A 26,553-nucleotide genomic window follows, 5' to 3' on the forward strand; every position below is an offset into this window, starting at 1 on the left:
AGTGGTTGGATTTCATTGCTCAAATGGGTGTACATAAATGGGGTTTTATACAAAAATTGCTGAGAATGCTCTTAGGGGCACCTTCTGTCTCTGTTCTCTTACATATGCTCTTGAGAATTCTTTCTTTTCCATGTCTTGGAGTCTACTAACATTTTCTGCTATCTGTGCCCCTCACTGAGGGGGTTTGCTGTTGGAGACTAACTTGTGCTAAAGTGTCTACTTATCATTTGCAAAAGGTAAGTGCTCAAAGGAGATGTTAGTTTGCAAGATTGCCTGAAAATCTGTTATTGTTATCAACAATGAGGTACAATTTCATAATATTTGCTGATACTATCAATACATTTATGGCTTTGACCCTAAAGGCCTGAAATTCTGATTGTATCAGATACTACTTCAGAGCCGGTGGCAATGACTTAAAGAGGATTGAGAAATGTGACTATGACATTTTCATTTGCAAAACATTTGCTGGATTTCTCTTTTGGGGACATTTGACTCTGGAAATGCTGTCTGTGTGCCAAGATTTAGGCCAGGAGGTGGTCTCTGAGGAGTTAAAAATACCCAGTAATCAGAGATTTATCTACTAAAAGACTCAACATACTCTTAAATATAACAGTGTGAATGGCATCTCTATAATTAAAGAACTTGGTATGTGTCAAGCTAAATTTGTCACTGTCTTGGAAAAGCATTTTAATTTATTGAATTTCCCATGAGGTCTTGTCAAAACCGTATCTGGGATAAATAAAAGAACTGCAGTATATTAACTTTCAGCATGCCAACATGGGTATCTTTGGGTTTTAGTCATCACAATTCTAGGAAGAATATGCATGATTAAAATCACTGACTCCTTGTTTCTGTGGTGCTGCAAAAGGATGCCTCATGAAATAACCTCTCTGCTCTCCAGACTAGACTTCAGGTCTTGGTGACACGGAAATAACTGCTTGGGTGCACTGAACCAAGCTGTGAAGTCTCTCCCTGAGGAAACATAAGGCATAAATAAGGCATTTGTGTCTCTGCAGTCACTTTCAGGACTTTCTCAGTCACTGTCTTTAAGGCGGGAGAGCCAAAAGCGTTACTGTCACATATGCTCTTTGGGGAATATTTTGTATGTCCATTTTCTTCTGTGTTCCTAGCAAGGTCCAGATAAAAAAGTGACTTCGCCAATACTACTGTATTAAATACTAATGCATTAAACTGGTAATTAAGATTTCTGCTGCATCCATCACCCATCTTGTCTGGATGTATTTGGAGCATTGTACAGCAATCCTGACCCATCTGTGTAATTTATCGTGATTTCAAACTTACCTTTCCTTGCCAGATTGGCAGCTTCTGAATGTGGCATGCTGGTGACATCAGTTCCGTTGACTGCTATCAGAATATCCCCGACCTGAAGCCCTGCTTCTTCAGCTGCACTGTCTGGAATAAACCCCCACACACATTTTATTTAGAGTTAGGATATCAAGCATGTCTATGTGATCAAGCTTTTCTAGCAAAACAGATATCTGTCCAACTTGTCAAGGATTATGCTGTGGGACCTTCATGACATCAACTTGGAGGTGGAGCAAGTTTTTCTGAGCAACCTGTTAGTTGTCTGTAAATGAAACTTCAGGATTTAGGTATTGGTTCAACACTGGATAATCACTGGCAGTGGAGAAATGTCATTAAAAATGCCATTAGGACTTAGATGCTTTAAGATGCAAACAGGCATTTCAATATCTGAGGGTTTTGGCCTAAATTGCAAACAAAGATCTGGTGCAATGTTCAGTAAAGTCAGTAGAAAAAACATCTATCATTATGGTGTACTTTGGATTTAAGACCAAAAGGCTACTTTCTGTGCTGATGTTTCTCTCGCTGGTTAACAGAATTTGGCTATAGTATTTTGTGGGTTTTGTCTTTAGGAGGAAATAACATAGTAAGATAACAAAGGGTCAGTGAAGGAGGGACTGAATCAGATTTGTTAATATATCAACCTTTTGTTTATTTGTTAACTGTTGCAAAGCACATACACTCCTAATAAAATTGGGCTCAGACACATGCTGGCCAGGAATAGAGGCAAATTAGGGAAGTGATAAATATGGTCCATTCACAGGCACCAATACACAGTTACTTAAATCCCAGTTACAGATTTCTCGGACACAGTTTTTTTCCTTCTCATTTATAATTAAGCATTCCTAATGTACGGTGAAAAAATTGGTTTTGGAAAATATTGTTCCATGTCCATACTATTGAATGTGTATTTTTAAAGATTTTGTACCCTATCATGCAGTAAATGTGGTTGTTCAGTGTATTTCTGAGGATGCTTAGAAGTTGTAGGGAAGAGATTAGTAAAAACTTAATAATAAACAGGCACAAAAAAGCCATGGTTCACCCTCATGTGTATTACAAATCATTTGCAAATTTGCAAATGCCAGCACATTTTGGTTTGTGCTGGCCTTGAGGATCTCATACAATACTTTATGATCATAAGTGGTCTTTAAAATATTATTAAAATAATGTCTCAGTGTGCAATCAAAAAGGGATACAAATGCAATTTTTATGTCTGTTTTAATGAAATGAGTCATATTTTGAGAAAACAGAATTTTACTAGAAGTTTGTCTATAAAAAAGAATACTTTTTTTGTTGTTGCTGTTTTAAAGCAACTGCATTTGAAAACAAAACATGCAAATAAACTTAAGAGGAATGATATACAATATGAGTAGCTGTTTTGCTCTACTTAATTTTAATTAGGAGGTTACAGGGTTAAATTGGTAGGTATTAGGGCTAATGTTGTATGCATGACCTATGATTTATTTATATTTAGGTAAAAAACTTTCCCACATTCTAATTTGAAAGACCTCTTCTGAGGTGATACTCTGATTTAAGAACACTAAGGGAATCTGTATGTTTACAATTGGGAAATCATCTAAAACTTTTAATGCTGGAGAGAAGAAACATTTCTTTGCAACAGAGATAACTTTGTATCAATAGGTACTGAAATTTCCAGCCATCTGATAATAACAGCTAGTTGTCCAAGCACACACACATCGTCACTGTTGTGCTATTTAGGGAAATGATGGCTGACCCCAGTAATTTTGTTTTCTTAAAATGATCAGCAATGAACGATACTGATCTTTAACCTTGTAGTCAAAAGTAACATCCTAATAAGATGAGCAGAACGAGTTTTTTAATTCAAAGTTACTTTCTCAGATTCACAGTAAGTCACTTTTCACATAACTTCTACTGTAAATATTATCTAGTTTCAAGGACTATAAGAAAAAATATTCTGGACTAAAATTAGGTAGCTGTTTCAGGATAAAGAACATTACATAGCCACTTTAGCCACAAATTAATCTTACTAAGTCCTTTGTATAGTATTCTGTAGGCAAAGGTTTTTTAGATTTACGTTATTGGCAAAGCTTCAATTGATAATGGAAGTTCCTGATTGTATTCAGACATGTATAAATACAGAATGATCTCTAGGATCCATTGTCAAAAACATGTTTATTTTCATGTAGTTTACAGTAAAAGATTAAGAGATCCTTTGATAAACAATAGGCATAGCCATATAGAAAGTAAAGCAACCACTTCCAACATTTTCCCTTATTTCTTTTGAATAGGTCTATCTGTTGCCTGAGTTCCTCTTCTGGACTGAAGGCTTTATTTTTAGTATTTAATATGTAGAACATTTGCTCTGAGGCAACAAGTTAGAATGACTTCTAGAACTGAACAGCAGCATCATGCAAAAAGCATGACTGAGGTATAAATCTAATTATGTTCAGATCTTAAGGGGATGCATGGGTTTCTAATACAAGTCTTAGAGTTGTAAAATGTTAGTAAAGTGTTGACCTTTTCAGATATGTAATTTTTTTTTCTCTGCATGTTGCTCCCTTGCTTCCTTTTCTTCCCTAGTGGAATTTAATGATGGCCCTATTTAGTAGCTCAGCAGGCAGTTTTTAAAATGATGGGTTCAGCTAATGGATTCACAGGCCTCTGAATTCACAGGCTTTCCCAGTGTTGTCAGGAAGCTGGACAATATAATACCTAACGCTGGCAAAGCGACAGAGCTATTCTTAGATGCCTTGCTAGAGGGCACTCACTAGAATTCTCGGTCTAGGATGACATTTTTCATTATATCTGCCTTTGATAGCAGCAATCTATCAGAGTATCCTGTACCTTCTGCTCCTTCTCTAATTTTACTGTGTCCATCCTGAGATGCAGAGAGCAGTACAGCAAACAATACTGTAGAATTGGGTGAACCAAGGTTTTAGGTAGCAGCAAAGTGACTCTGACTCCCTGTGTCTCATTCTCACTGTGGTTACTGATGGAGCCAGCCTTTAGCCAGATTTCTAAGCTGCCATTGCACAAAGAGCCGATGATTTCAGAGACCTTTCAGTGGTGACTCCCAAGATCTCATTCCTGAGTGTAACTGCCAGTACCATGTTCTCCATCATGTAGGCATGGTATAGACCATTCCTCTCTAGAGGCATTATCTTACACTTCATCTTTGTTGAAACTCATCTGCCACTTTTTTGCTCACTCACTCAGTTTTGTGAGTTTCTTCTGGAGTTCCTCACAATCATCGAACTACCCTGAAGAAGTTAACAGCACACCTGTTAAGATTTATAGATGGCTCGATGGAAAACCATCCAAGCAGAAGTGTCCCCAGCTAATAAGACTTTTGGAAATGTTGTTATGAGGATCACTGCATCCTCCATTTCATTCTTAAAGGCCTGTTGTCATTAGTGGATGTCAGTCCACAAAAGTTCTAGACTTCACATCCAGAGAGAGGCTGGACGCAGACACATGAGGTATCAACTGGCATGGTAGGACACAGAACAGTGGAGTCCGGTTTACCCACAGGCATACTGGGGCCCTAAGATAGTTTGTCACGAGCAGTTCAAGGACATGTTATTAAACACCTTACACCACTAATTATGGAAATTATTTATATACATCTATATTATATATTATTATAAAACAGATGTTATATATAATATATTGTATTATACTATATACTATAATATATTATCATAGTATGGTATAGTATATTACTAAATATTATACATTTATTTTCATACATTTTCATAGGATACAAGTTAACTAGTACAAACACAACTTACTTGTGTCAACTTCAGTCACAAGGATAGGCTTCGAGAACTGGATCCTGAAACCCCAAGGATAATTGCCAGTTCCTTTAGCGATCTTCACCGTTCTTTCACGAACTGCAGAAGAGGAAAAAAGACATCCCTTTTTCCCTACAAGTCAAGTTCAATTTAACAAGGAGCAGCCAGTTTTTAAAACTTTTTATCTATAGGCACTGACAGTTACTGATTCTGCAATCGGCTGGGATGCTTTCAGTATCACTCCTAGCTGTTTGGTGCTGCTCCTCTGCCAGTGCGTACCCCCCTCACACCATGACTGATTGAATGTCATTCATGTTAGGGCAAAGAGAGACAGCATCAATGAAGTGTACTTTCATCAGCAGTTTAAGTTATGTGCCTGGATTTTGTAATGAAGAGGTGGAGAAGTATTCAGATATTCCACTCTACCGACGGCGTTCTGGGAGAGAAAAGCGCTCCTGCTCTCTGTGTCAGACCTCAAAGCTGCAAATACAAAATACACTCTAAATTCTCAGATGAGTTTAAATCTGTTTCTTGTAGTTTCATTCCTTTTCTATTTTAGAAGGTCTCTATCTTTTGAATACCAATTGTTTCTTTCCCTTTCTTCTACCCTTCCCTGTCCACTCCCTGCTCCCACTGCCTCCCAGTTCTCTAGTCCAACCACCCACCACACTGGCATCTCCCGCCACCAGTGGCTGTATCCATGTGAAATATCTTTCAGATCAGCAGAATTTAACACATAAAAGGATCACTCACAGTAAAAAGTGTCTAATTGCCTACTTCCAACTTTTTCTTGGGGTCTAGTATTATTATTGTGTCTCAAATGGACTGGCTCATGAGTAAATCTTATACTCATGAAGGACTTCAGTGTAAATTTGAATTCTCAGGGTGTCTGCTTTTGATCATTTGACTGTTTTACTGGGTTTGTTTAATGGAGGCCAATTTAATAATAATTTATATCAGCTGTTTGGTCTTCAAATTCTGTACTATTTGGAAGATAGAAATTGCTTTAAAGGTTACTTTACTAGCAGGCCAATTGATGCTACCTGTCTAAAAAAGCATAGATACTTTAATACCTACTTTAACTATCTTGTTGAACTTCTGAGCCCTTTCCTGGGAGAAGAGACAATCAAAATGGCTCTCCAGAATATTCTCATATATTTTATCGGAGATTTTTCTTATCTGGAGATTTATAGAGGACATTTGTTTTCTCTCATATTGTGAATGATTTATGAGCTCCAGCAAAGAACTCTCTCCTGGAAAGCTACAGCAGTGTTTCAGTTCGTCTTAGTTCTTTGAACTATGTTACTTTTCAGTAACCTAACATTTGAAAAGTGAAGGAAAACCTCCCATCCCCCTGCAAAAGTTATTCACTGTATTTGTTTGCATGACAGTGTTTAAACTACAAATAGAACAATGCTTGTTACCCATAGTAAACTTGATTCTTTTCTTTCTGGATCTACTATGTTTGAAAGTTCGATGGAGAACAGATTTTATGACCATTATAATACTTTATGTCCACAAAGAGGTCTCTATGATTTTGCCATGCTTGAAGAAGCTGTGAAATTGCATTGCTTCTACCCTTATCATGCAGCAAGAGATGAGGTTTAATTATGACCTTTTACCAGTATCAATTTTGTCAAGTAATTATGATATTTTGCAAGACAGTAGCTAAATAAGAACTATTTATTTACATTTTTTTATAACCTTTTAGCATCTTGGGTTGCTCTTTTTCCTGTCTTCAGCATAAGCGTCCAGCATCTTCTCCAAAATGTTGATCCCCTGGAATCCTCAGAGTGCCCCAAATAAATACAGTTTTATGACATTTATTACCTGTTACTTTAGCAAACTTACTTGCCACTGGTCTAGGCCTTTTGCTGAGACATCTAGGACTATTATCTGGAGAGGCATCATCTCCTCTGAAAACCCAGGAAGCAGAATGGAAGTTTTCTGTATAAAAACCTCTGTCCTCATTTTCAGAATGTAGTCCCAGATCTACTGACCGAGCATCCTCTGAATTTACTGTCATGAGGGTAAAACAAGTAAAAGTAATGTCAGGAGGGAAAATGCAGGAAGAATAACAGACCTCAGCCAGTCAGCATGGAAGAAGTGCTACAAGCTTCTTAATGAACTGTTTGTAATGTCTGTACTTCTGCAATTTTGCTGCTGTTAAAGGGGCAGTCTGCAAAGATGTCCAAATACAAGATCACAATATTGGATGCTATTGCATATTGAACTTGAATGCCAAGTGAATTCTTAATGCAAATGGTCAAAACAGGAGCTGCACCTCTTTAAAAGAAGTCTGTCTTTAGCCAATTGTTAAGCTTTCTTATGCAGCCCATTTGATTAGGAAGCCAAACAAGATTTCTAGAAATTTAGTATGAGTTCAGTGCATATGGGAAGACAAATGAGAAGCTGAAAAGCAACTGGCATGACTCAGGTGATGATGACCATATTTGCTGTTTGCTTATTCTTAGCTCTTCTGGATGTGTATATTTAGTTTTATTAAAAAGGAGGTGAGGAAAGAATAGTTTTTGTTTGGTTGGGTTTTTTGTTGGGTTTTTGTTTTTTTTTTAGCATAGAACTTCTGGCTTGTCCTAGGCTGTTGAATATTTGTATGATGTTACATGTGTTATCATGAGGATTTTCAGATTCATATTTTATATTAATTTACATTCACAACGTCTTGCAATGAGTCTATTGAGTCAAACCATGTCACCCAGATTAACATGGAGATGGAGGAGATCTCTAATTCTCTGCTAAAGGAAAAAGTAGTAATGTTCAGCCTCACAAGGAGATAGGAGAGCAGGCAGCTGGCTGTGTGACAGGCAGGCTATAAACAGCAGTTTGGCTGTGGAGAAAAAGGCTATGCAATAGTATGACAACTTCCCAAGCAGACCGGGAGCTGGAACTTCAAAGCTAAAACCGGATGGTGAAAGGTATATGAAAGTATAAACCATCAGAGACTGCACTAACAGATAGACTGAAAAAAATGCTTTTGTATAAATTGAGAGGAAAAAAAAATCATGCTTCTTTCAGTACAAAATGCCTGGTATAATGCAGTTAGATTTAATGCAGCTGGAGAAAGGATCTGTTTGCTTTGTTTATCCTGTGTTTGATGTATAATGATTTCCAGTTTCAAAACAGAAAAGATAAAAATTAACCTTTATTTAGTTTTGTTCAGCAAGTGACTTCCTAAATACATCTAACAGGCAGTCTTTTTTCACTTTGACCGTCTGCTTAACTGTATCTATGTAGACAAATACTCCATGTCCACTGGCTTCCCTTTATGATGCAGAAAGTATGAGATGGAGTGATTAACTGTATAAAAAGCTACTAATAAATAAGCAAAAATAAACCAACAAATAAATACTAGTAGGCTGATATGTTTAGAGCACATCTTAGCTTGCTACCATAAACTTATAAATTAAGAAAACCTAGACTAGCACGAAGCAATTCAGTACAGCACAGTATTTGTCCAGTTTAATACTGAATTGTTATAATTGCAGTAGAGCTTAAAATGTGACAAATAGGCAAAACCACAGAACTAAATGCTGCCACACTGGCATTATGGAGTTATGCCAAGACATTTCTTGAATGTCTGTTCACCTCTCCCCCCCTTGAGCTTTTGGCACAGATGTCAAACGGAGCCGTTTATGAATGTCAGGAACGAACTGCACTTAGGTTCTTCTCAGCTGCTGGAAGTAAGAGTGTAAGGAGCTGCTGCTTCCAAATACTGATTAGAGTTGTCTCAAGTCTGCAAACACCAGGGAACAGCCTAGCTACCAACGCAAAAGGGACAGAAGTCTGAGGCCTGTAGCATACTATCCAAAATGATTAGATACTAGGATTTGTGACAAAATTGTCTGCTCACTCACCTGTTCTGGCGGACACTTCAAGTTCATGCCATGTGACACCAAAAGCTTTGTCTCAAGGAAAGCAATTCTAGTTCTTGCAACTTGGTCTTTTTTCAGTTTGTTTGTTTGGTTTGTTCTTTTGGGGTTTTTTTATATATTTTCTCTATGAAACCAGTGTGTGCCTGATCTAGTAAAATTTATGGTCCAGCTTTATATTCAAGAGACATTACTGTTGAAATCAATGAACAGTTTATCTTGGTGTATGTATCTCCTGATAGGTTTTTTGAGCTCTGGTGGTTTGACATGGTAACTTTCTAATCTCCTTGTTGTGGACTTGAATCTGTCTTAGGGGCAAAGAATGGAAACTGCTACCAATAAACAGCTTTTTCATTCCCACATGAAGTAAGTCAGTCATCCCTGCTGCTTTGTTAACAGGAATTAAAAACTTAGGGATTGACTCAGTTCTATCTGAACATAAGTGGCTAGTACCATATTAGGTGCCTTAGGGTATCTCACTTGCTGTCCAGTTACTGCTTCATGGGTCCCCTGTAGGTCACATATTGCAGAACCCTATTGGCGTCCCAGCTGGCAACTGACACATATATTTAGGTAGTGAATTGAGGCCCTGCTGATGTAGGACTTACTTCTTCAGTACAGGGATAGAACATATTTACAGTTTATCTTATTGGACCTGCACTGAAGTCTTACAGCTGTCAGTCTTCTATGGGTTTGCATTTAACCTTCTTCAAAAAGGAGGTTATACATCTACATATAATACTTCCCTCACCAAAAGTAAACATTAGATCATGAAGTATTTCCACAGGGAAATGCACATTTCTTCATCTGTACAAAGTATGTCTTACATTACTAAAATAGTGAAACAGGAGGTAAAGGCGGTGTGAAGTAAGAAGTACCACATATGTTCTCTCCTAGACTGTGCAGTCTTTGCTTGGGGACTCCATCTGCATGAAATGTAAATTCATTAAGCAGTTCATCTTTAAAAATCCTTCCCCTGTGATTTATGCTGATGAATTTGGTACAGGCTCAAGCATATGGCGAGATGACAGATTTCTTAATGAGACAGTTACAGGACTAACTGTTCCAGTAACTGGAGGGACAGTGAAGGACAATCTAGGCAGCAAGCCTGAAGATAAAAGGTGGAGCAAGTGCTAATCTCACTGAGGAGAGAAGGACTCCCAGCTCACCATGGCTTTGACATAAGCAAAGTAAGCATCAGGATTATGATTTTTGTTACAGCCTCAAAGCTGCTGCTCTAAGTGATTATCTGTTTGTCTGCCTGTAAGACAACCTAGAGCTTGTCTTAACATTAATTGCATATGGACAAGGATGGCACAAACAACTTTTTTTCAGTTAGATTTTTCGCTTGGTTGTATGAAGGAGAGAGGATACTAGCTCCCATAGTGAGGAATAGTTCAATTGAATAGAATATGCTTGCTCATGATAATGACTAAAACAGAGACTCAGGTTATGAACTGAAGATCAATTATTTCCTTAGCTGAAAACCCTGTCAGAGTGTCAATCACACAAAGAGGAAAGAATACAATCATAACACTAATATACTCACTTGATCCCTCAGTGATTGTGCTGTTTATGGAGCTTCCTCCAGTTGAACTGCACTTTTTGCTGTCTTTGAACTGTTTCCGTCTCCTGGCCCACTGGTCTATTGCTTCTTCCTGGGAACTATCGCTTGCTCTGGTGTCTCTCATCAAAGGTAGCTTTCTGGTTTTATTCATTTCTGATTTCAAGTCTAAATTATAACCAGACATTGTTTGTGAGGAATGTGTAAGACAACTTAAGCAATTATACTGTTTAAAATTTCCACATTCTAAATACAAGAATAACCTAACCAAAACATAGAAATGAAAATACCAAATAATACTGAAAATATTCATAAAGTATATATTTTATTCTACTTGTGGTCTTCATGCAGAGAAAAGTATATGTGGTACTACTACAAAACTACCTTGTGGTAGCTGTACCTGCAGTTAAATACCTACATAGCCATTTGTATGGCACCATTTTTATGCAGAAACATGTAAATTGCTCATGGATTTTATTTACAAGTGCTCATACATTTTTGAAGGGGTCAGTATGTAGATATATAAAGTGCTATTTAAACATTAAAAATCTTGCAAGACACACATGCAGATAAAAGGAGGATATACCTTTCTACTTTAGGTTTCTTTCTAGGTAGGGCAGTATAAATTTATTTGTTGTATTACTATTTCAGCTAAAACAACATTGGAAAACAGACTTCATGTTAGATTCTGTTCTGAAAATACAACTGTACCCACTGGCAAGGGCAGATAGGGAGAAAGTGAGCCCAGTCTCAACAGGCTCCCTAGAGGATTGTGTAAGTGCTTTTTTGGCTCAATAGCCTCTTTCTGGCTTCAGTCAGATCTCCGTCACAGAGCTGTGTCACTGAGCCCTTTTTCCAGGGCAGCTGACTATTGCTGAGCATCAGGAACCCTATTTCTTGTAGTGCCTTTGTAGTGCCCTTTGCATGAGTCCTTGCCCCTCTGATAATAAAGTTCCCACAACACCAACAGAGTTCTAGATTGCCTGGACTCCTCTCCCTCATCCTGTTTAAAACATTTGCATCTGTTTTTCTCCTCTGTTCTAGATGCTTTCACTCTTTGTTGAAAAATGCCACGTTTCCTTTCCAGTGTCACCGAATTACCAAGCACAGGAAGTCCCACATTGCCCCTTGTGACCAATGTCTTTACTAAGTAGGCTGGTATTCCCAAATTATAAGTGGACTTTGATTCATACTAATGAGTTTTAAAACTTCAAATGCTTCTTATACTTCTTTCTGGAGCCTGTACCTCACATTTACTCATTTAAGGTAGGACCTCCACAGCATTGTTAAGAATATCACAGATGGAAAATCAAAATATGACCATAGACCAAAAGAGGGCCAAAGTTACAGACCAGGTTAGGTGATAGGTAAGAGAAAGAACAGACATAGATAATTCTTAGCAAGGGGCAAAAGGGGAAAGGAGAGAATAAAATAAAAATGCAAGAAATAGCTACACCTCACTTCTGTGCAGTGTGTTTTACCACTGACATCTAATGTATGAGAAGTCAACATTTTTGACCATACAGGCTTCCTTCATTGTCTTCTTTCTATACCTTGTTCTAAAGAGATTTCCATTTAATTAATTATCTATTTATTTTAGTATTTTAGATATTGATCTATATAGCAATATCTACCTATATAGTATATCTATATAGTCTGTATAGACTTCAGCTATTTTTGAAATTTCCATTACCACTGCCAAACAAGACAACCTTGGAGGACATAGAATAGACTATTTCAGTTGGAAGGGATCTACAGTGATCATCTGGTCCAACTGCCTGACCACTTCAGGGCCAAAAGTTAAAGCATGTTATTAAGGGCATTGTCCAAATGCCTCTTAAACACTGACAGGCTTGGGGCATCGACCACCTCTCCAGGAAGCCTGTTCCAGGGTTTGAGCACTCTCTCGGTAAAGAAATGTGTCCTCATGTCAAGTCTGAACCTCCCCTGATGCAGCTTTGAGCCATTCCCAGGCCTCCTGTCACTGGATCCCAGGGAGAAGAGATCAGCACCTCCCTCTCCGCTTCCCCTCCCCAGGAAGCTGTAGAGAGCAATGAGGTCGACCCTCAGCCTCCTTTTCTCCAAACTAGACAAACCCAGAGTCCTTAGCCGCTCCTCATAGGGCATGCCTTCCAGCCCTAAGACAGACATACCAGTATTTTCTGCAAATATTGTGAACTAGAAAGATTATTAAAAACTTTCTGATGCTTTTTACTAAGATCCTTGAAGACATTTTCCCATGATAAGAAAGTATGTATTTTTCAACAGTATAAAACTCCTAACCTCCAAGCCTGCTGGAAACATTCTCTTCTGGAGAGGACAATCTGAGTTATATTTGCATATAACTTGATTAATATTAAAAAATTAAAATTAAAGTGTTTGGAGTGATACTTCAAAAACACACACACATACATTTGTATACATATTCACAATATAAAAAGCTTACATTGTAGTGTGCAATGTCCCAGTATGGCTTTACATTTTTATGATTCAAAACACTCCTTTTAAATGACCAGTTATGGATATGGGTAGATGGATTACAGAAGGGAAGACAGGAAAATTTGTAAAGGATTAGCTACTAGAAAAATTCCTTTTCATATGCGGTTTTCTTAATTACATAAAGAGAGGAGAAAAGAAGGTTAAATGATTCACTATGGTCATTCCATGACACATAAAGGCTCAGCCAGAATTAAGACTGAGATGTACTTAGAATTCAGTATTTGCTTAGATCACATGGATTCCAGAAACAGATTTATGTGGTTTTAAACACTGACTAGAGCTCTGAGATCACGCCACATGGCAACTGCAAAAAAACCCTTCCTGTTTCGGTGTTGCTTCTCTCACTAGATGTATAGGATGGGTCAAGTGTTTAATGTAGGAAACCCACTTCTTGAGGAAAGCTGCATTAAAATTTTCTTTATTTTTTTTTATTTAAGTTACTTGGCTCTACAAGATGGCTCCTGGGATCCTCAGCACAATAACTGCATATTATAACCAAATGGCCAAGCATACCAATATAATCTCTTTGTAAAGTTATAATATACTTTCGTTTTCCCAAAAAAGATGTCACCAAAGCACTAAACCATCCATGCAAAAAGTGTGTAAGTGATATTAACTCCAAAAGTCTTATGACACCTACCTTTCTGACTAATCTGTTTTACTGATGATGGGGGAATATCTGCATTCTGATGAAAATCTTCTTTCATTGCAATCTTTTTCTCAACTTCATCAGAGTTGGATTTGGCTAACTGAGGTAGTTGATGTGCTCCAGGCTCTCTCCTTAAGCTTTCATCAGTTGACTGTCTGCTGCAAAAGTTCTCTGGTCTTTCCTTGACATTTGAATATTCTGTGAAATTCTCTTTCTTTTCTGTATATGCTGAAGAGGTAGATAATATGGCAGCCTGTGCTGAATCATTATGGCAATTGGATTCAACAAGGATATTCCCAGATATGTCTTGTATTTCAGGAAAGCTTTCTGATTTATTATTTATGTCATGCTCCTCGGGATCTAATAGCAAGGGTGACAGCAAGGATTTTCCTTGTATACTACAGGGAACTTCAGGTTCTTTTCTTACTGCAGAGCCGAAGGAATCAGGTATCAATTTAGTGTCGCCTTGGATGAGTCTTTGTTCTAGTTCTCCAGTCATCACAGTCATTATTGACCCTCTCCTTTTCTTTGTTGTCTCAGGTTCTGCAGGGGGTGAGTGAACATTTTGCTGTAAAGCTGAAAGTTGGTTTGGGGCACTTTCTGTGGATGCATAATTAGTGCTTTCCTTGTCATTAATAAGTTCACCCAAAGGGCTTCTAGAACGTGGAGAGACATGTACCAGCTGAGCCTTGTTCTGCAATTCAACATGCTTTTCTAGACGGTTGTACTCTGGTGTCCCTTCACCTAAAGCATCTTTGGTAGACTCAGAGTCTTTCTCCCATATGGCTAGGTTTCTCAGAGGCTCTGCATGCCCATTTGCTTTTTTCTCATTTATAGTACCACTGGAATGAAGACTGTCCATTAATGTTTCTTCTGTTTCTTCACCTTGCCCCACATAGTCTGCATAGTCATTCAGTAAACAAGTGTCATCTAGACTTTCTTCAGGCTCAGATGGACAAATGGTAATATTATGATCGAATGATGTGAAAGCATACTGATATGAAGACTTACAACCTCTCAAACTTCTCAGTGGGGAGGTCAAGTCAGGACAGTTACAAAGTTCTGTATAGCTGGTATGAACGTGTCTGTTATAGACATCTCCTGCTTTGGTCTCCTTAGGCAATACTTTTAAGGATGGTAATGAATAAAAGCCAGAATCCCTTCTAGGGTGAACTGTTGATGGTACATCAAGGGTAGTATCTGGGAAAGACTTTCTTCTTGCTGGTTTTTGCCCTGTGTCTCTGCATTTGTCACGGTTATTTCTTTCTTGACCTGATACATTGTTCTTACTGATATGCTCCTTCCCTGTGTTTGGGTTATTCAGGGTATTACTAGCTATAAGACAATTTGTATTATTTATTTTAGAGAAAAGAATTTTGTCTTTTGAAAAATCTTCCTTTTCATTGATGTGGTCTTCATAGTCCTTTTTGTTAAGTTTACAGAAATAATTTTCTTCCCCCCAAATTCTCAAGGCTGTAGAGAGGCTGTCAGATTCCTTTCTGTCATTAACAGGGTACAAAGATACCCCCTCTGCAATTGTATCCAAATGCATTTTGTCACAGTCAGCAAATTCTTTAGGTGGAGGGAGAAGTGTACATCCATCTGGGAATGTATAGTCTACTTTTTCATGAAAGCTAAAAGGTGACTCACAATCTGTATTGCAAGGTGCTTCTGTTACAGAATAATCCGTTTCACTCCAATACATATCTTCATGTTCCCTGTTGCAGGTTTTGCTCTGTGCCTGTTCACCAAGTTTGATGTTAACCTTTAGATTTTTCTTTCTGCTAGTATATTCCACTTTAATTTCTTTAGCTTCAATGCCCATTTTCAGGGAGGCATTTTTGTTGATGGCAGTTTGAATCTTACGTTTAGAGGATCCCTTATATTTCCCATTGTGTTCTGCTGAATGGTCAGTTGAAGGACACTGGTACTTCGGACATTTTGAACACAGGCTTTTCTGGTATTGCCTTTCATGATGTTTATTGTTCTTTGAACTTTTCCTTTTTTCAGCTACAAGGTTTGTTCCAGAATCAAACAAAGAAACATTATTAATTTCTACTTTCACATTAAAAGAACCATATTTTACTTCTGCAGTAATTTTTCCAGTAGCCAAGCTAATGGACTCTGCAGAGTCTGGCTTGCCCCAGAGTGTAATTCTTCCTGTGGATGAGCCCTCTGATTCACCAAAAGTTACTGCAGCTAGGATTTCATCTTGCTGAGGAGAGAACACTTGAGGAGGGTAGTTCTTTTCCTTCTTTCCTTCTTTTTCACTGTCTGATACATTATCAAGATCTCTATCTTCAGATGCATCTGAGCTACGCTGATTCTTGTTTTCATGATCTTTTCCATTTTCTTCAGTACCCTTTACATCCAGTGGCTCAGTGAAGTGAGCCGGAGCCTTATCTGCTCTGTTTTCAAGGCTTCCTACATTTTGCTGGCATTTACAAATGGGTGACAACTGTTCATCTAATTTAAGGTGAAAAAAAGAAAAAACATTTTTCCCATGATTTGGTAAGCAGTATCACAAATGTATGATTAGCTTTGAGACACTTTTCATAGAAAATGCCTATTTTATCTTTAAAGTGTAGTGTATTTTCCACAACATTATTTTTTCATTTCAATATTAACTTCTTTTGTCTTAATTATCTGATAAGTAATGTGAAGTCAGATAAACAGGGTAGGCCATATTAACTCACTCTGATTGGAGAAAATTAATATTAACACTTTTTTTTCTCAGAAAGTTTTACAGTTGTTAGGTTATAATGTATTCTATTTGCATTTAGAAAGATCTACCCTTTTTACTTCCATTACTCCTCTCAGTATTTACTTCATTCCTGTGAACACAGTGGGACAATCAATATCCAGTTGTATGTTTGCAGTTTGCAGTATATTACATGGAACTTGACTTTTCTAATCTTTTTACAGATGAGTAAACAAAGGGATTAATGACTGTTGTCACAATCACACAGCAGATCAGTGGCACATTGCCAGGAAATGTGAGCCACAGCTCCCTGTTTGAAGCAGAAGAAAATACTGTTTCTTGGTGGGAGCTGTACTAGGCAAGATTTCATGGCATTCATACAATTACATAAAATTCTGCCTTGCTTGGGCTTTTTTTAGAATAGGTCATGTGCATTAGAGGATAACAGTGTACATAAGCAGGATTAGAACAAGCTGTTAAACTTAGACAATGTTGAGAAATTTACAGCAAGAATGCTGAAAATTTGAGGCAATTAAACATCAGCATCTTTGGCAAGACTTTGCCAGAAATAAGTAGGATAGCAGCTCAACTAAAATAAAACAACCAGCTTCATCAAGACATTACCTGTACGTACCCACACTTGAGTGTAACTATTTCCAATTTGACAAACAGCTTTGGGCACAAAGATGGATTTCTGTCTTGATGAGTAAATGGAGAATAACCACCTATGATTCTGATGTTTTTACTTCAAATTAAACATTTCTGTAAACTTACATTCTCCGGAATCAGAGCTCTTTCTGCCCTTGCAGATTTTTCTTCTTTTTCTACTCATTTCTAAGAACTGAGGGCATCTGGGTTCCACTCTTCTGTGTGGGAGGGAAAACATTGGATAATAAGAAAGTTTCTCTGGAATAATTTTGCTCTCTAATTCTCTCAGGCTCTCTTACTTGGCTTTTCTCCTGTATAAGAACTGACTGGTTATAATGAAAAATAGAAAAGTGCTAGAGCAGGTACTAATGCATCTATTTTCTTCTCTTGGTTATTTAGGACAAAATTTTCAAAGGTTTCTAAATAATAGCATAAAATCAAGGTCTGATGGTATGAGCTATTGGCCTGAACCAATACTCTCTGAAGTCTGTGGGAGATTTGGGCTGTGGCTGACCTTTTCCAGGCTATGATTTTATATGATTCTGATTTTTAGAGATTAATGATTTGTTTTAAGCATTCATTTTAAATTCAATCTTATTTATATACATAATGAAATACTTCATAATAATTGTTTTTTCTCTTGAGAAAAATTCAGACTTAATACAAGAGAATAAAAGGCCTAAGCTGGGACTAAGTGCATAACTGAGCTGCATGCAGAGCAAACCAAGACCAATGTGTATCTCACAGTTTGGGTTGTCCCTTGCATTTCTTTGTGGGAAGAAAAAAATTGCCTTAGACTTAGATTTTTTCATCTCATCGGTGAACTTGTTAAATGTAAGATTAATAGTTCATGCTGGCTTAGTATTGAAGACATATTCAACTCAAAATTAAATGGCGGTGGAAAACCTCTAATAATTAACTTCTAAATACTATTCTTTTCACGAAATCAAGAAAACAAAAATTAAAAAGTGTATTTGTGTTTTTCCATGGGCCTGTGGGAAATTTCTCTGTCTGATTTAACAGGCCTTAAGAAACATGGTCTCAAAGAAGGCTCAGCCCAAGGGAAACATTATAGATGCTACTATTTGTGCCCTTTAATAATTTGAGACAAATACAGAATCCCTAAACCCTCAACTAGGAGCTGAGCTTTGCATCCATTTTTAGTTAGTCAGTCATTTTCTTGCAGCTGATCACTTAGTGAGACCTTAAATTTACATTGAACTGAGCCGAATAGCTAAAATCATCTCTCATTCCTATTATGCAGTGGGGCTGAGTGCTGATTGAAGGCATGATAGTGATGGAAGAGGTCTGTATCTCATGCAGCAGGGTTACTATGTAGAGCCTATTGAACCAATTAGAATCGGTAGCATTTTCTGGGATTGATGTTTCCTTGGAAAATTGACCAAAACTTACAATCATTTTTTTAATTTTTTTTTTACATTATTGAAAGATAATGAAAATAGTCAACTTCCCAAAATAAGCCGATGTTGTAGGATTTGCTTCTGTTTATTTAATCCAAAGATTTTCTATTATATTTTAAATGACTTTGGAATAGATAATTCACATTGTTTGGAATTAGAAGTATTTGAACTGTTAATACATAATGATGTATAGTCTTGAAAATAGTAAGGGAAAAGGGAAAAAGGGATAGTCTTGAAAATCAGTAGAGTTATGTTGGGAAAAATCAACTGACTGCAAGTGTTATTAGTCATAATCATCTTTAGATGATCGTTCATCAGTACATCAAATATGTCATTGTAGAAAGAGCATGAGTGAGTTTTTCAGGCTGCAAACTTACCTGGTGTAATGGGATATATGGATTTTGTTATAAAAATGAGGATTAGGATAAAGCTTTTTAAATCATTGCATTGACATTATAAGACTCATGTTACATGTCACTGTATGCAGTGATACATAGCTATCCAAACAACTGGGAAGGAGTTCTTCTTTCAAGACACAGTCATTGACTTCTACTTCTGAAAACTTTTTAATTTTGTGTGAGGCTAAATGTCTGAATATGCCAGTGCACTAACACATCCATTAGTTGGCTGCAAAAATGCAGGCATTCTCCCTTGTCTTTTTGGAAGACATTCTAGGGAGAATGAGAAAGTTTTGTATTTATTTCACAGCAGACACTTTGGAATATTTACATTGTCTATTTTCAGGATGAAACTATACCTCCCTGTTTTTTCCAGGTGTCTTTAGTCAAAGCTTGACAGACAGCCAAACCTGCCAGCTGAGCTCTGTTCTCAGTGGGGAGAATGATCTTAAAGCCAAACACAAGGCTTTAAAGGACACAGAGGCAAGAGCTGGGACTGATGTTTATCTGTAGTTATGGATATGAGGCAGTGCCTATCAGTTCCAGATAAAGACCATGTTCTCTTAAAGGGTTACATATGCAACTATGCTAAGAGTATCAAACTCATATTTAGAGGTGTCTTATGTTATGTAAGGTCTGCAGATTGGTGCATATATTTATGACAATAAGAACAACAGTCTAACAGAGCTCCATAATCTGATTGTGATACTTGATGTTTCAGTTATATTTCATTAAGTTGTAATTGAGAAAATATTTTTACCTCTAGGAATTCTCTCAGTTCAGCCTAAGGAAGATGCTACATGCTCTGTTCCTTCCCCTTCCCCTTCCCCCTCCCCTTCCCCTTCCCCCTCCCCTTCCCCTTCCCCCTCCCCTTCCCCTTCCCCTTTACTGACTGTAATCAGTTAGCAGTGGATTTGAATTATGACAGCTTTGGGGATAAGGTTAGCGTGGTTCAAGATAGATGGAGGAGTAGAAAAGTGAAAAGAACATTGAACAATACCAAAAAGAAGAGGAAACACTGCAAGAAGGATGTTGGAATATTAGGGACACAGAAAGTATTGTGGATCTATTCAAATGAAAATCATATTCATTTAAGTTTCTCCTTATAGTTGTATGTTTTTGCCAGGTTTTTTCATGGAAAAACATCATACAACTTTACAGAAGAAATTCTAGGTCTCAGATGATCACTAGTTCTACTACTATTCAAATAGCATTTAGTGGCATGGGACAATCTGAAAGTACTGAAGGCAGATAGTGTTGTTTTTCTGTGTGCCAGGATCGTGGGAAGTGATCTAGTACCTTCTAAAACTTAATAATCTGAGCATGCAGCAGTGAAATCATCAGTAGAGATAACCACAGGTCAAAGTTATTCATAGTGGTAGGATTACAGATTTTGCTGTGTGGTCAAAGATGGGATGTAAGACTTAGCTGAACAGGATGATTAAGCTGTTTTGTTTTGTTCGGGTTTTTTTGGTTATTTCTGTAATTGGTAGTAAGTAGATCAAAATTATAATTTAGAATGGTTGTTTGCACTGTTCATTTGTGATTAAAACTACTATCTCTCAGATGTTAATTTTCTTATTTTTATATTATTGATTTTAATCGAACATGCACTGTGTTAATTTGTTGATGTCGTAATTTTCAAGTAAACATTGGAAAGAACCTTTATGATGCAAATAGTTTTGTTGTTTCTACTACATTTCCATACGTTAATTTATGCTTTCTCCTCTAAGGTTTACCGCATCAGAAGAGGCACCAGTTCTTTCCTTTTCACTTATCTTTTCTATGCATGTTTTCCTTGCATTGTCATTGTCTATTGTTGCTTTGTTGGTCCTACAGCTGAGATGTGCTAACAGAATTAGGAATCTCATCACCTTCAATCCTAGTCACATGAGTAGACCCATTGAATTGGGTAAGGATTAGTTGTATGCATCAGGACTGCAGGGTAAGACCCTGCATTAGGGACTATTCTGTCCACTGCTGGACACTAGATGAACACTAGTCCAATTAGCTTAGATGAGAATAGAGGCACTCAGTAGTTCACTGGATGGAAGCCGACATCCACTGACACAGTGCTCTACATGACAGGTTATTCTTACTACAAACAGCAGTGCTTGGGTTAGCTCAGAATAATAACTTCTTAATTTTGCGTGAAAGATCACTCTCCACCATAACAATAGTTGAAGCTCTGTCTAGAATGTGTTCATTTTTACTGTGAATAACATCTGTAATAGTTTTTTTTTTCAGGATCATGCAGGTGATGACAACCTTTGTGATAATAAAGGCAAGAAAATAGTTTTATAACATATGCCCCTGAGATCATCTTGTTAGGCAGGAAAAGTTGCCTTAAAAAATGCTGGTTGGAAGTAAAATTGAAAATACAGGAGTTATTTTACTTCACTTTTATATATTTATATAATGGAGCCTTGATGTGAAAACATGTGTTCTTAAGTTTTCTAACAAGCATATTCAGTGAACCTATACAGTAATGATGAGAAACTGGCAGAAAAGACAAACTAAAAAAAGGAAAGGAAAATATGGAGAAAATATTTGATAATGTTGAATCGAAATGGTGTGGTGACACAATCATTTGCAAAATATTTAATGTCCTTTCAGGATAATATTAATTGCCCTTTTAGATGGTAAGTCTCTTTCTTATAATTTCAATATCTTACGTTGTAGAAGGCATGGCTATAAATATATTCAGTGGCACCTCACTGAATACTTCCCCACTGAATCCTATACCATTCACAAACTGTAGAAGAATGATGTCACAGAATACCCAGCCAAGCCTTTCTGAAACAAGAGCCTTCTACTGCTCCTTCCTTCTGTACTTCAACCACATTAATCCCTTCTGATTAATTTCCTCCCTCTGGGCACAGAATCCTACTTTTTGACTCCATTGCCCTAGATAACCTTAACTCCACTAAATTTTGTTCTCATTGACTTCCATTGTGTCTCTTTCTGTATTTCTCAAATTCTTCTATTCCATACTAATCTTTGCTTTGACTTTGCTCCTCAACTTACCAACAATGTTTGGTCCAGTCTCTCACTACTTAGTTCCTCTCCTATGAAATTATTCTTAAAGCTTGATTTTTCCTTGTGAATTCTTCCTTTTACTCTCCTTACTGACTGTGTTTTGTGGCATATTACCTGCATTAGCTTTGAGGCAGATGCCCCACAGATCATTTACTCTTAACAGAGACAATATCATTAGAATGAATTGTGTATGAGAGCCTAGTAGTTCCACACAGAGAGTAGGCAAAAAGGGCTCATCATTGATTTACCTCTTATTTACCTCATTCAAATATGTCTTATTCAAGTACCTTCCATTTTTTCCTTTTTTCTACAAAGATGCTCCAAATCTTTTTATCAAGCTCCTGTTATTACCTTATTTGAATAATTTCTGAACACACATTTCTGCAGTACTGTTGCCAAAGAACGTATTTTATGCCAAACACATGCAAGAAAAGTCATGTGTTATCAAAAATGCCTGTCTTAGTAGTATTTCTTAATCTCTGCATCAGCTGGTATGTACCTTATTTTCATTTGTTTATAGTTTCGTCTACATATTTTTCCAGAAAAGACGGGTCTTTAAAAATGTCTTTGCAAAATGTCTAGAACAAAGGAAGCAGGCAGCCATTTACAGGGACTGTAACAGGACCCTAAAGCATTTTACAAAATTAATTAAAACATGAATTATATGGCTGCAAAGAATCAGCTTCCATTCAAATGGAACTCAGTAGATATCTGGCAGTATCCAATTAGCTATGAAAATAGCGCATCCAAATGAAACACTTAGAAAAGCATGGGCAAGTGAGATTAATCTGCAACACGTATTGTACTAGGACCCAGTGATCAACCATTTTATTTCATGAAATGTACTGTGGGACTTTTAATGAGCACACAGAATCAGGATCTTACTTTTTCAGATCATGAAACGATAGCAAACACCAGTCAATAATATTTCTGCAGTTCTGATTCTCAAGGAAGGTTACTGTCTAAGCAACTAAGAACATCACTTATGCCATAAATTAACATATTCAGGAAATCCAAACCCCATGTAATTACATTCTGCATTATTTTGGACTCTTCTATAAGCAACAAGTGAGACCAGACAAAGTGTTAAGCAGGTTTTGACCAATCTTTTCTAAAGGAATAGTGGGTATACCATTCTGGCCATTATGTTAAAGATACCTCCCTGCAGGCAGGGTGTTCTTCACTTTAGTTTTAAAAAGGCTAATAAAGCAGAAGCGAGTCAAATGTCTTCAATATTATTTTAACTGAGAAATGAGAATGTAAGTGCCAGCAAATTCATAGTAAAAAATAGTTCAGCTATCATGGGCTGTATATGCACAAGCATTTCTGCCTCTTTAGGGAGAAGACAAGTCATAGGTCCAGCTTTCAGTTCTTAAATTCTGCAAAACCATATATAAAACTCACTTTCTTATAAAGCTTCTGCCTACTTACTAAGCTAATCTTGCTTTCTGTTTAATTATTTTGAGCTTTTGCCACAACAAGAAGAAATAATGTATTAATAAGGATAAGCATGTATTTCATATTTTGGAGATGTTTCATTTCTGCATCAACATTGTTCGTTTCTACCCTCATTTAAAGATATGCACTGCTTTCCACTGCAACAAAACGGAGAACCAGTAGGTAGCCTCTGTGCTGTAAATGGTCCATACAGAGATCACGTGATGATTTTAACATAAGTACTATATCATGAATATTTCAGCTTACTGATCAGATCTTCCCAGTCCTATCAGTTTAATGCAATGGATATTAATGTACTTATTATCATGTATGCGATAATATATTTTTAAAAACTGGCATAGAGAACATACTTTATTGTGCATTATATCTCTGCTATACTGGATAAAATAATTTTGTCTTCAGCAAAAGTTCTGAAAATATATTAAAAAAAAATCCCATGAATTGCCATTGTTTCCATTGTTGGACCTCTGCTATTCCTGTTTTATAGACCAAAGGAAAAACTGCTAATTTGAATGTTAGCAGGATTAGCCCTTTTCTTGTCAGTGAGTTTGTCATTCTGATATTTGGTGTGCTGTCTTGCATTTTAGTCACTTTTGTTTCTGTTTCGGCACATAATTCATGCTTTGTCAGCATCAAACATGACAGCAGGTAAGTTAAACACCCTTCAGATGTGATGTGGCAATTGGTCATGGAATTAGTAGAAATCTCACTAATTGGCCATTTCCAATAATGAAATACAATTTCTATAGTCAAAGATGTAACTATCAATGAAGTACTACAATTCTTTGTCAAGCTGAATTGTCCAACTTTTCTGAGCTTCAGAATTGTTCATCCATCATAATAGAAATAATGTAAATCCAAAATCTTTAATTACACTTGAAACTCAGCTCACCAAAAGAAACCTGTGCAATAGTTGTATGTGATAACAATTTTCTTTGAAAATAAGGCAGCTTTTTATGTTGAGAATGTCTGTGACTACAAAATATAAACTACAATTAAGTGAGAAAAATCTTTCCTTTCTCATAGAATGCAATAAGTGCAAAAAACCCTATCCTAGCTTCTAGGATTTGATTTCTGGCATCTAAAGTAGGGAAACTTAGATACCATATTTTCTGTTTCGAGGGTCACTTGCTCCAGAAGATTAATTTATACTGCATAAATTAAGAGTAATTTGGGTTTAGAATGACAAAAGATGGGATGTTTAATATTTCACAGGCTCTTTTTTAGTTTCAGCAGGTGCGTTGAGAAAATGTCTACATTTCTTCACTGAACTGGGAGAGGTCTAGTGTTAGAATGTTTCTCTCCTTAAAGAGAAATAAGAAGGTACTTTACCAAAGGTAGTCTAGTATGCAAGATGATGAAATGGTAGGAGAAAAAAACCTACTACCCAGGCTTATTTAAGTGCTGCAAACTGAGTCTGCAAACTTCTTTACTCAACAATATGTAATATTCATTCTTGATTAATAATCCTGTAGTCTTATCGTAGCATTCCTCACATTCCACATCTGAAATATTAGTTGCAGAAAGACAATACAAATAACAAACTGAAGTTCATTCAGGTAGGCTTTCACTTCTAAAATTATGTACTACTACACTTTAAGTCCCTATATGCTAAAATAAGATGACAGATACAGTCTTAGGAATCAAAAATCCATCTTAGAAATCCCTATCATTTAGGAAAACATTCTTATTTACTCACTATCAAAAATCCATCCAAAAAATCCCTTCTATTTAGGAAACTATCATTCTTATTTATTCAGAAAACTAAACTTTTTACTGAACTATAATTGAAATTCCTTAAACTGTATCTACTGTGTAACAAACCTGCAGAAATCCCGTATTTTGTAAAAGCTATGTTGAGTTACAACAATTAGTATCTACAGAATAGTACCTGTCAGGGTGTCATTTCAAAAAAAAAAAAAAAAAAGGAAAAAAAAAAGATGTTTATACTTACTATGAGCCAATATTCATTTTCCTCAGATATTTGCTTGCTCTTATGGACTCTCTGTGAATAGTTTGCCTTTCTAAGCTCATGAAGGATGGGCTGGCTGTCTTGCTAAGGCTTAATAGGATAACAAGTTCAAATTTTTTTTTCCTTTGGACTTATCCAATTCTGTACTGTCAACCCCAGTCAGCAATGATATGCTGTATACACATAGCCTTCCAATCACTGAAGCAATAAAGGACTACTAGTTATTTAACTCTTAACAGCTAAAGCAGACAAGAAAAATAACAACTCAACTTACCAGGGCTTTACAAAATGCCAGGTTTGTCTGAAAAGTCTTAATCGATCAGATTACCTAATTAAAATTAAAAATAAAACAGGGAGCAACATTGTTCACAGTCTTGCTCCACTTCTTTCTCTATTTCTGTCTCCTAAGCTCAGAATCTGATTAGTATATTTAATTCCATGAAGCATCATGACTGGTCTACCTTTAATCAGCCCGTTGACATCCGCCCCTTTTTCCTTCACGTGTTGTAGAATTCCAGATAATCATTTACCAACCTGGCAATATTCCTACACAAAACACAAAAAATAATGTTCATGCTACAGTATCAACACTGGAATTATTTTATTTTTCATGTGTTTACACATATCCAATATGAAAAATGAGATAAAAGAAGTATGCTTACAGGGACCAATGCAAAGTTTGTAAAAATCTCGCAATCAGTATTGTACTTACATGAGATGTCATTACATCACACGAGCTTAGAGCTTGGTTAGTAGTATGAGTTTTGTTTTGCATTTAAACACCTCATCTATTTTTTTCCACTTTATTAAATTACTATTTCTATTATTTGTAAATTATTATAATTTAAAAAACAGATAAAATACAGAATATCTACAAATTATATACTGAATAGAAGTTAATTCTCATTAGTGTACAGGCAAATTGGGAGAAAAGGCATCTCCAGAATTTTCTGCCTTGCACATCTACGTGTAATGAGTACTCTTTTTGTTCTGGTACCATTGTAGAAGCAATGGAGAAGAGAGTGAGAGATCATTATTACACAGTGTGAACAACCCCCCTATTTTTAGTGGTTTAAGGAATACCATTTTCTTAATGTACTGCATTAACTTAGTGGCAAGAAATAACCTGCTTGCAAAGCTGCAGTCTTTTGGATAAGACCCAAATCTTATGGAAGTGTTGCCCTGACCATATTCCAGTCAGAATCACTACACTGT

At 36.6% G+C, this 26,553-nt stretch overlaps 1 protein-coding gene across 1 annotated transcript; it reads right to left on the minus strand.

Moving 5' to 3' along the window:
* Positions 1 to 1,219: 1,219 nt before the first annotated feature.
* LOC143173190 (uncharacterized) lies at positions 1,220 to 25,630 on the minus strand. Its single transcript, XM_076363337.1, has 7 exons — positions 25,613 to 25,630; positions 17,177 to 17,268; positions 13,693 to 16,167; positions 10,539 to 10,721; positions 6,951 to 7,118; positions 5,097 to 5,198; positions 1,220 to 1,413 (listed from the first exon to the last, which is right to left on the minus strand). The coding sequence occupies exons 2-7, from the start codon at positions 17,232 to 17,234 to the stop codon at positions 1,220 to 1,222; spliced, it is 3,180 nt and encodes a 1,059-aa protein (XP_076219452.1). The 5' UTR covers positions 17,235 to 17,268; positions 25,613 to 25,630.
* Between the last annotated feature and the right edge of the window lie 923 nt (positions 25,631 to 26,553).

Source organism: Aptenodytes patagonicus, chromosome Z (genome assembly GCF_965638725.1).
Source record: "Aptenodytes patagonicus chromosome Z, bAptPat1.pri.cur, whole genome shotgun sequence".
Lineage (NCBI taxonomy): Eukaryota > Metazoa > Chordata > Aves > Sphenisciformes > Spheniscidae > Aptenodytes > Aptenodytes patagonicus.